We start from the raw sequence: 10720 nt of genomic DNA on the forward strand, positions 1-10720 counted from the left end.
CATACCATGCTGTGGCTCCAGGGGGCGCTGTTATCTTAAGACGTCGGCTTTGGCTCTGAGATCAACAGACGACGTATTACATCGCTTAATCTTTCGGTTTTTAAAAACAACTTAAATTTTAACACTGTCCCACAGAGTTACAACTAGCTTACAACAAATACTAGAGACGAACGTGGTTCAGTACACTGTCTACATGCCACGGCATATCCACGTTGGTAAAATTCTCCACAGAAGTTATCAGATTCGCGGGCTGAGTTGGAAATTTCTACTGGTGTGATACGTCTTAATAAATAGCAGATCTTTTCCGTGACGCGCAGTTTCCGCGAAAGTCAATCTGGAGCGCTAACGCGAACACGAAAATGAGCAAAAAGGATAACGGTAAGGAAAGGAGACTGCTTGATGTTGTTGTTGCTGCTTAGATTTCAAGCAACGTATTTATTTGGAGTGGGAAATGTAGGCGTTTGACAGGAACTCGGGAGAGAAAGCTAAGCTAAGTTAGCATTTAGCTAGCTAGCCAACTGCTTTTATTGATTGTTGCCAGGAGAATGTCTAAAAAGAGCTCTGAAGAAGATGTCATGAAATGTTATAAAATTAAGTAAAACTGCTGAAATAAAATGCACTAGATCATAAGGATGGCATGGTTTTGATATCTAGTCTTTAATATATTGATGTCATTTCAGGAACGTCCGTCATCCTCGCCTATATAAACGAGAAGAACCGACCCTACAGCGCTCAGGACGTCTTCTGTAATCTACAGAAGCAGCATGGGTTGGGCAAAACGGTGAGATCTGTTCTTCCTTTGCCTTTACTTTTAATGAATTCCCGATCATTCTGGTTTCAGCTTGTGTTGTGGCCTTTTTTTAAAGTATTGTTTTGGTTAAAACTTTGGTTTCAGTAATCTCTATATTTTGATCCTTTCGTTTATTTTGTACTCCATTGATACGATTTGCATCCCCCATTAAGATTTTTTTTTTGTCAATGTCAACTTTATTTATATAGCACTTTTAATACAGATGCCTCTGTCCAAAGTGCTATACACAGCGACAACAAAACATAAATATATATATATATATATATATATATATATGTATATGCATACAAAATAACAATTGCTCAACACAAAAGTTCAAAAATGTAAACTCACTAAAAAAAAAATGTGGTTACAGATAGGGCTGGAGGATATGGAACAACAAAGCATATCGATAAAATATAAATCATATTGATCGATATCGATAATTATCAACAAATTCAAAATATATTATAAGTGCAGCCCTGGCCATTTTATGCTGTTGCTTAGCGACTGAGTTTTAGATCCAGAACATAAACATGAATTTATCCCTTTATTAAACCAACTTTTTACCAAAACTGCAAGTGTTTTAAAAAAGAAAAAAATAATTGCTCTTCTAACTCTGTAAAGGGGGTGGAGCGTCCCTGGGTCTGCGTTTGTGATTGGTTGGGAGGATGTAATGACTGTAATATTAACCTACATGGCTAGAATGCAAAAGGAAGGAAAACTGTTATTCTTTTGAACTTTTTATTTACCCTTTTTTCTATCATTGATATACGTCTATCGATCGATATATATCGTTATTGAATTATCGTCCAGCCCTAGTTACAGATCATCAATTTCTTTTTTTCTTTTACCTTTCTTCATAAATCACGTTACCAACTTTCAACTTGCTCAAAGTGACCACACATGCAATCATCTGGATTTAATCCCTGCAAGTGTCAAAGAAAAATGTAAATTGTATTATATTCTACCTAACAAACAATAAAGCCACAGAGCTTTGGGTCTTACTAGAGTCTTGGATTGGTGAGCACAACAGGGAAAATTGATCACATTAGTATTTTAATGTAATAACAGACGGGATCTTTCAACACTTTCGTTATGTGAGATTGAAAATTTGATTTCAGAGGAGGTTAAGGGAGCATTTTTGCCACAAAGGTGCCCAGAGGGTAGTGAATCTGAGCAGAATAAATCATTAAAGCTGTATTGTATGTGACCTGCTGATGGACTGAATGACTTGCTCCACCAGGCAGTGGTCAAAGCCATGGACCTGCTGGCTCAGGAGGGCAAGATAAAGGAGAAAACGTACGGCAAGCAAAAGATTTACTTTGCTGATCAGGTAAGTCCATTAAGGTAGAATGTTTCACCGCTGTAAGGCAACGGGATGTGCGGGTTTACATCATCTTAATATTTATAACCTCACCCACAGTCTCAGTTCAGAGACGTGAATGATGCAGACCTGAAGGCCATGGATAAACAGATTTCAGAGCTCAGTGCAGAGGTGCAGACTCTAACTCAGAGCTGCAGACAGCTAGATACAGGTAGGGGACTCCACAGACGACACGATGAAACCGCCGATTGATCCAGAGCATGCGTCGCAGCTGAAAGGCGTTTCTTTGAGAATATGCTCGCCTCTCTGTGTTCTAACAGAACTGAAGGAGCTGAACAGCTCCCTCACAACCGAGGAAATGATGGCAGAAATCCAGGAGCTGAAAGCTGAGTGCTCTGGGTACAAAGCACGTCTGGAGAAGATAAAGTCGGCTACGAATCACGTCACCCCGGAAGAAAAGGAGAAGGTGCCGGCCGCCTTGAAAAACGTCGATTGATGTCGCACATTGGCTGCTATTCTGCTTTTTCGTGGACAATGGGATGTGTTTGCTGTAATTTACAGGTTTATAAAGAGCGGGAGGTGTTTGTGAAGGAGTGGAAAAAGAGGAAGAGATTGGTATTGTATTTTTTTTCTTCCTGTTAATCAGTTTGAAATTATATCCCATGCGGTGCAGGAGGATTACTTTGAAATCGGTAAAATAAGTTGTTGTTTTTTTCTTCTTCTCAGGCTTCAGACATGATGGACGCCATCCTAGAGGGATATCCAAAGAGCAAAAAAGAGTTCCTGGTAGGCTAAGGAAAAAGTAATAAAATCTACCCCCTACCCCTGATGTAAATTGACAACAAATATTTTTATTTTCCTGTCCTACAGGAAGAGGTGGGGGTGGAGACCGATGAGGACTGCAAGGCGGTGTTTCCCAACACCTGAAGACAGCAGCTGTGCAGCTACTCCGTCAGAGAACGCCTGTGGCCAAAAAAACCGATCAGAGCAATCTGAGCCACAGAGGAAACTTTATTTATAACATGTTCTTTGAATAAATAGTTTAACAAAAACTTTGAAAACCTTTCTGAAAGCAGATCTGTACGTCAGCATTAGTTACACATATCACAGATGTTGAGGCATCAGAGGGATGCTCGTCACTTCAGGGGGCAACCGGTTTCAGTTCTCCCTTTTTTAAACCCATAAAAGCGTACCGGAGTTCACAGTAAATATCTAAATACATTTAGTTCTTGTACATATTTAGAACTGTTTCTTCTAATTTGAGTTTTGCCAGTATTGCCAGGTAATTTAATGTTCTTCTCGGCCTAATGCCTAACCACAATCTTTCTATTTTTTAAAGAGATTGCTATTAAGTGTAAAAGTTTGAAACTCTATAAATTTGTCTTTTCTTCTGTTTTGCACACTTTTTTTTTCTTTAAATAAAATAAAACAAATTCAACCCAACAGGCTACCGTCAACGTCTTGAAAGTGATTCTAATGTCTGCTGTCGTCTCGTACAAGTCTTTTATTATCAACAAACCTGTGTTTACGAAGGAACTAAGATTAGACCATGATTCAGATTATTTCTAAATAAAGTCTAACGCTGTTTATTAGCTGTGTGACTTTGCAGAGGAGGATTTACGGTACCCTCGTTAGACTTCATCAGTCAGTAAAGTTACCTGTGAGTTTTGAACTTATTGACATCTAAAGTTACTAAAAGCAACAACTCAGCCAAAAAGTTTCAGATCTTTTGTTTATCCAATGCTTGAAAATTTATAATTTATAAATCAACCGTTTTCATAGAATACAGAAGTGTTACAACAGAAGACAAATACATTTTAGGGGGGGGGGGGAATTGGGAGCAGTGGCACAGAAAAAGTGACACTGATCATAAAATCTCACAGCAAAATTAAATGTTTCTCATTTGCATTATAACTTAATTCTAGTGATGTCTTAAATCATTAAAGTTTAAAAAAAGGGCTTATCAAAGTCAACACTTTGTGTTTAACATCACCCTGTGGATAACTTAAACCCATTCATTCACTGAGCAGTGGCACGGTGCGTTATTCTGCCCCACAATAACGCCGTCACAGTAAAGAGTTAATTTAAAGCAGACATTGAGGTTCTGGAGGCACCTTGTGGCGCGCTCCTGAAAACACGTAGAAGTGCTTGTAATCCTACAGCGATAACGAGAAATATAATGATTCAAAAGGTCAGGAGTGACTTGATGTTTGTGCACAGAAGCAAGAAAAGCCCTTCTGTTCAGAATAAAGCTACATGGGAGAAGGCTGACCTTTCTGCCTTCTTACTGTATTAATCAGGGGCTGCAGCAGAAACGTCTCAATCTAGAGAAAGACTTTGATGTAGATTCTCCTAAACTACGCAGCTCGCTCTGAACTGGTAACTAGTTGATAAGAGAGGTTTTTTTTTTTTACCATTTAGATGAGGAAATGGTAAGGACTGGATGAGCCACCCTTTTAAAAACACCCTTTTTTTTGTTTTTTTATCATTTAGTTCAAAACATTTATTTAATATTTTCTTTTTTTCCTGTTTGTTTCATTGACATTTGAACTGCTTGAAATGAAAGAAAAATAAAATCATTACTGAACAAAGTGATTGGAGCTACACGTTCTCTGCATGCTTCAATTCGTCTTAAAATCTCGCTTCCCCCTGCGTTCCTTCAGAAGAACGCTCGTTTCGGAGCGTAAAATACAGACGCAAATTCTCCAGCGGTCCTGAGGTTTGGAAGGGGGGGGGGGGGGATCCATCTGCAGCGTTCAGCTGCTCGATCCAAGGCAGCATTTGGCCTCTCCCGCTGGTGTTCGGCGAGGTCATCTAAATGGGAATCTGACGAGCTGAAGTGAGCGTAAGGACTGTTGGCGAGGACTGAAGTTTTTGATTTCATCCTGCGAGGCTAGAGCACGTTAAAAAAGTCCATTTCTGGAAGTTAGCCAGAGGCTCCCCCGCAACTAATAAAGCTGACCGTTGAGCTGCCGGAGCACTCCCACAACAAACTCCCGCAGCGTCTGGGGAAAGAAGAGAAGAAGCACTCGGTCACTCTGGCTGAACGTGGGAGATTTTCGGGGTTAGTTTTGCGCGGCGTCCGCCCTAAGAGGTCACCTGTGGCTTGCAGTGCTCCTCAATCCAGCTAAAAACGCACGCCGACAGCTCTTGGAAGCTGCTCATTGAAACCGAATTACTAAAGGACACAAAGAGCGAGTCCATGATGTTCTGAAAGATGTTGAACTTGACCTGGTCCGACACCTGATCCTCCCCCTGCTGTGGGTTGTTCTGGTGGGCCTTCACGATGTGCTCATAGTTCCTGCAGAGAAACAAAACAGCTTTATTTGCATTATGGCCTCATTCAGGGTCGTCTTTGAGGGAATAAAAATTTAACATTTTCACAAAAGATTTCCAAATCCTGACAGAATTTAAACGTATAAATGAAAAATCCAAACTCATCTGCCAGGACGCTGGGCAGTAAACTAATTATATTCTGTAATTTCCCCTGAACTTTAACCAGATTAGGGGAAATTTTATGTTGCAAAAAAAATAATAAAAAATTAAGATTTGAACCACTTCCTAACGTTTTCATGATCTTCAGAGCCATCACTTCTTTCCTTAGGACAGAAACTTCCTCTTCTTGCTTCTTCTTTTCTTTATGAAGAAAATGGATGTAGTCAATTGCTGTAATCATAGACGAGAGATGCATTAGTCACTGATCGCTTCACAACGCCGGCAAGTTAACTAGGAGGTGTCGCCATCGCTGCTTCTCCTTTTACGTCTTATACATAAAAGCGGCCCTAACAAGATATTAGGGCTGTATGATTTTGCCAAAAATCTAAATTGCGATATATTTCAACTATAAATGCGATTTAATTTAGATTCTCCACATTAACCACAAGCAGCAAAAATGGTCTGTGGGTAAAGATGTTCGTAAACAAGGGCTATTTACAATAGGAAATTTTACAGTTTTTATTAAATCAGAATATTCGTATTCAAGAGAACAGCTTGTTGAGTTGGACGTCAACACTTGTTGAACATAAAATGAAACCAAGAAACCAGTCTGGGCACTAAACAGTTTGACCAGTACTTAATGCTATGGTGAGATTCCTGAAAGTTTCTGGTAAAAAAAAAAAAAAAGAAAAAAAAAAAGATTTATATAAAATTTATAACAAGTAATAAATTTTGATTATCTCACTGCTGCAACTTTCTTCCCTTCCAAGTGGAGGAAAATCCACTTTAAACATATTATCGATGCCTAATGGACGCGTTTTATCGATTAATTGTTACAAAGTCAAAATTTGCTTTTATTGATTCACCTTTTGATTGGAGTTACTGAAACCAAAGACATATTTTAACGACGATGTATTTTTTTAAGACGCCCTTAGAGGAAAATGTTATGCAAAAAACCTGAGATTTATAGCTCAGTCCTAATAAAATATTAGCTTTCTGCGTAGTTTAGGATTAGCATCAGGCACACAATGACTCTTTTTAACCATCACAAACTATGCACCTAAATTTAGCAATCATGAGCAACAGTAAAACAGTAACAGTACAATAAAAAATATTTAAAGATTCATCAGTCTTTTTAGCTCTAAATGTATTGCTGGATAGAGTTGGGGCCTGATAAAAAAAAAACAAAAAAAAAACAGATTATTTCTAAAAAAAGACAAAACTATAATAAAGCATCAGCATTTGGTTTGTTTCTTTGGCGTTTCTGGAATAACATGGCTGAGTTAGGGGTGACTCCTAACATTTCGTGTAGTGAAATTACATTTAACCAGTTTTCTGAATAGAAAAACATTTCTATCAGGCTGCGTAATAAAAAAAAAAAAGGTTCCCGCATGTTGAACATTTGTAAAGTATTTATTGGTAACATCTTACCTTTCTGAAGAATAGTAGCCTTGCTCATCTTCTGCGCTCCGACGGCAAACTCAGACTGCTGTTGGCAGGTTGGAACAACTTCCTGCAGGTCGTCGTAGCCTTTCTGATATCAGGACGACAGAAGACAATTAGAAATCTCTAAAGCATGTTGCACTTTTGATAAGTTGAAAGAATTATCCTTGTGCGATGTCACCTTGATTGCATCTCTGCGCTTCTGCTCAGCCTGGGTGTGCGCTTGTCTCCGTCGGTCTTTGTACGAGTCCTTATACGACGTCTCGTGCCTGTAGTCACTGTCTTCATCGTCTGTTCGGGTACAAATTCATTTTTTTATTGTGGAAACATGGCTGTGGTATAGGCCACCAGCACAATATGTCAGTTAAGCAACAAAATTAATCAGCAGTAGTTGATATTGTTTCTGTAAATTTCACCCTGAAAGCATTTTTCTGCTGGATTTTCCCCCAGTCCCAACAACATAATATTTTCCATTTCAGCTGAATATTTTTTTGATGCTTTAAGTCAAATTGCAAACAAAAGATGAAAAGAATTGAGCAAATTTTTGACATCTACATTCTTATAGCAGATTTTAACATAGCAGTAGTCAAATTATTGATCTGATTTCTTACATTTTATATATATATATATATATATATATATATATATATATATATATATATATATATATATATATATATATATATATATATATATATATTTTTTTTTTTTTTTTAAGTAGCCTCTAACCGAATTTGTATTGAACTTTTTTTATTGTATATTACTTTACAGGGAGGAAAAGTTAAGTAAAAATCTTGCAACACAATAAGGGCTTAACAGTATAAGGAAATTTTCCTTTTTTTTATTTATTTTTTTTTTTTTATTTCTTGATATCGATTACAAAACCTCCATCATCATCATAATGATCCCACCAGTCTCTTTTAGCTTTATCATCATGATCACTGAAATCTGCATCACTTGAGGGCACAAAAGGCAGTAAAAGTACGTCCATCAGGCCAAATATACTGGCAAGGATTTAAATTAAAAAAAACAACACATGAAAGATAAACAGCCTATCAGATATTGCAGCAAAGCAGATTGTGAGGACAAGTGCTTTTCAGGGTTGCTAATATAATTCCAGTCTCACTCAAAACCCTACACTTTTGTCAGCATATTTGATTTTTTTATTCTGTAGATTTCAGTAGGATGCATTACATTTTAGATATTTTAAATACTCTATTGGTTGGGGGCTGGAGTACCCAGAGAGGAAGAACATGCAAACTCCATGCAAAAAGACCCAAGGAACCCAGGATCTTCTTGCTACAACTCAACGGTGCTACCAACTCCGCCACCATGCAGCCCCATGTCAATTCAGCATAAATTAATTTAAAAAGACCGTGTGTATTAAGAAATAGTAGATGTTTGTCTTCTAGTTGTCCAGACATGGAAAATTAAAAAAAAAGCTTATTCCATACTTCTCCAGATTTGTCAAGACTGGTGGGAACCATGGCTATTTGAAATGCTGTGCAACTCTAAACACAATGTAAAAATATCTTATACATGGACAGCCTGGGCAAATTCTCAGTTATTCGGGTCATCGCAACAGCAAACAGGCTTATGTCGGGGGCAACCGGACTTTCATTTAGTTCTTTATGAAGATGTTTCGACATCTATCCAGGAGTCTGTGTCAATTCTGGCAGCTCGCACTTGAGCAAGCTGCAGTTGGAGTGCTGCTGTTTTTAAGGACATGGAGGCCCGTCCTCCTCTAAGTCAGAAGCAAACCAGGTCACTCAAGTGCGAGCGGAAAGAACTGAACGAAATTCCGGTTGCCTGCGACTTAAGCATGTTTGCTGTTACACATGGACCGTAAAAAGCCGTCAGAAATCACAAATCTTCACTGTAAGAAAGACAATACCTGTGTTCGGTACCGAAGAGGCACTTGTAGAGCCGATGCTGTTTGCTCTGGACACAATGCTACCTTTCTTGGCAGTGTCGGCAAAGAAACCTGAACAGCAAAAAAAACAACAGTGGTTAAATTAAAAACACACACAGTTCACGTCATCGTAACTATAAGAGATAAGCGAGACCACAGAGATAAGACGAGATACGCCTTGAAAGGAGGACTCACTGGTGTCAAAGCCATTGTCGCTGAAAGCCCCGTCTGTCTGCCCGGCCATCACCAAGCAGCAAAAAGGAAAGAAAAAAAATAGACTGTGAGGTTGGAATGACATGGGGAAATGATGTACCGCCCTAAATCTGTTGACAAAAGACCAACAACAAGCCAGTCTAAAGCCCCCTACTGAGCACTGTCCTGATTTGTCTATTACAAGTACAAAAGAAGATAAATGATATGTCAAACAGGCTTCCTGTAGGGCACCTCAACACAATGGTTACTTTCCCTGGTTAGTTAGCCCAGATTATCCACTGAGGATGGCGAAAAAGAAGAAAAAAACCTGTCCACCGTTGTAGATCCCTTAAAATCAAGTCTATTTTTGCAGTGTTGCAGTATAAAAACTAGTCTGAGAAAAATCGGTTTAACCTATTATCTAATATTAAATATTAAAATCTGATCCATAAACAGCTAAAATACATGATAAGTTAAATATAAAATTATAATAATAGAAAGCTTAGTGGGAGACTGTTGTAATAGATCCTTTTCACTGTGACGTCATGTGAAAAGGGTCTATTTAGGATCCAAACAAACTGAACAACAAAGCTAAGCGTATCAAACAGGACGAAGTGGGCATTTAATTTCACTAGCCGGATTCTTCAGAAGGCTGTGAATCTAGCTTTAATTCAAGTACAGTTTAACCGATTTAGCGATTTTTCTATTAGTGGAAGAAAAATAGTACACACAAAAATATATCAGATGGTAAAACACACGTTTATCTTTTCAGTCGGTTTTGTTTACTTTGCTAGCATGCTAGCCATTCGGTTCCAACGTTACTGAACGCGACGAAGCTAACGCTACATTAGCTGCGAGGCTACGTTCAAACTTCAGCGTCTTAAACAGAGAGGGGGGACTTTATCAAGCAATTACAGACGTCTACATAAAAAAAACAATAAGCGTGAGGCTAAAAAGTGGTCTTTAAAAGTGACTTACTTTCCATTGGTCCTCTGAAGACGTTGTAGGATCCGTCATTTTGGAATGCTAATAAACAACTGATAGCGCTGCTGCCTTCAGGTGCTCCTCAGAAGAATAAGACAAGAGTTCCAGAAGAATCGGAGATATTCTTTGCTACTCGAGAAATTTAAGTCACATTTTAAATAAAGTTACAATTGTGCGTTATAGATACAATTATATTACGGCCATTACTTGACTCGAAGCTATAAAAATCCTCTGTTCGTGTGTAGCATTCACAATAAGCATAGTTTTAGCTATCTCAAATAGAACTGGGTGTGAATGGACTTAAAAGAAAACTATAACTGTAGAGTTTACGTTGTATTTTTATTCACTACGCCATGCTATATATGCCATCTTGTGTCGTTTTTAAACACTAGACCAATAAAAACATTGGATGTTGAGGTTGCGAGATACATACAGGCCGAGGGGACTTTAAAGGCAACATAAATGCATGTAGTTATTGTTTTTTGCCACATAGAGGCGCTATTTTAACACACGCCATATTTACCTTGCTTTGCCTCATATGGCTTCGCCTGAGGTAAATAGTGAAATAAATGAACCTGCAATCACATAGTAAAGCTAATAAATGTCCTGGGAAATAAATAGCTTCGCCGCTTTGGAA

The 10720-nt window shown here is 38.3% G+C and overlaps 2 protein-coding genes across 3 annotated transcripts; one reads left to right on the forward strand and one right to left on the reverse strand.

The window, feature by feature from the left end:
* The first annotated feature begins 85 nt into the window (after positions 1 to 85).
* On the forward strand, positions 86 to 3178 carry LOC105937466 (PSMC3 interacting protein). Its single transcript, XM_012878792.3, has 8 exons — positions 86 to 378; positions 681 to 781; positions 2037 to 2126; positions 2217 to 2328; positions 2438 to 2583; positions 2679 to 2732; positions 2844 to 2903; positions 2988 to 3178. The coding sequence occupies exons 1-8, from the start codon at positions 360 to 362 to the stop codon at positions 3042 to 3044; spliced, it is 639 nt and encodes a 212-aa protein (XP_012734246.1). The 5' UTR covers positions 86 to 359; the 3' UTR covers positions 3045 to 3178.
* Positions 3179 to 4517: 1339 nt separating this feature from the next.
* Positions 4518 to 10204, reverse strand: mlx (MAX dimerization protein MLX). 2 transcript variants are annotated; one of them, XM_012878812.3, is made up of 9 exons: positions 10078 to 10204; positions 9103 to 9139; positions 8890 to 8979; positions 7177 to 7286; positions 6984 to 7086; positions 5684 to 5783; positions 5217 to 5418; positions 5080 to 5122; positions 4518 to 5002 (listed from the first exon to the last, which is right to left on the reverse strand). In XM_012878812.3, the coding sequence occupies exons 1-9, from the start codon at positions 10114 to 10116 to the stop codon at positions 4998 to 5000; spliced, it is 729 nt and encodes a 242-aa protein (XP_012734266.1). In that variant the 5' UTR covers positions 10117 to 10204; the 3' UTR covers positions 4518 to 4997. The 2 variants fall into 2 exon arrangements, with proteins under 2 accessions (XP_012734266.1, XP_012734258.1); XM_012878804.3 differs by having other exon boundaries at positions 4518 to 5122; positions 10078 to 10203.
* Between the last annotated feature and the right edge of the window lie 516 nt (positions 10205 to 10720).

Source organism: Fundulus heteroclitus, chromosome 16 (genome assembly GCF_011125445.2).
Source record: "Fundulus heteroclitus isolate FHET01 chromosome 16, MU-UCD_Fhet_4.1, whole genome shotgun sequence".
NCBI lineage: Eukaryota > Metazoa > Chordata > Actinopteri > Cyprinodontiformes > Fundulidae > Fundulus > Fundulus heteroclitus.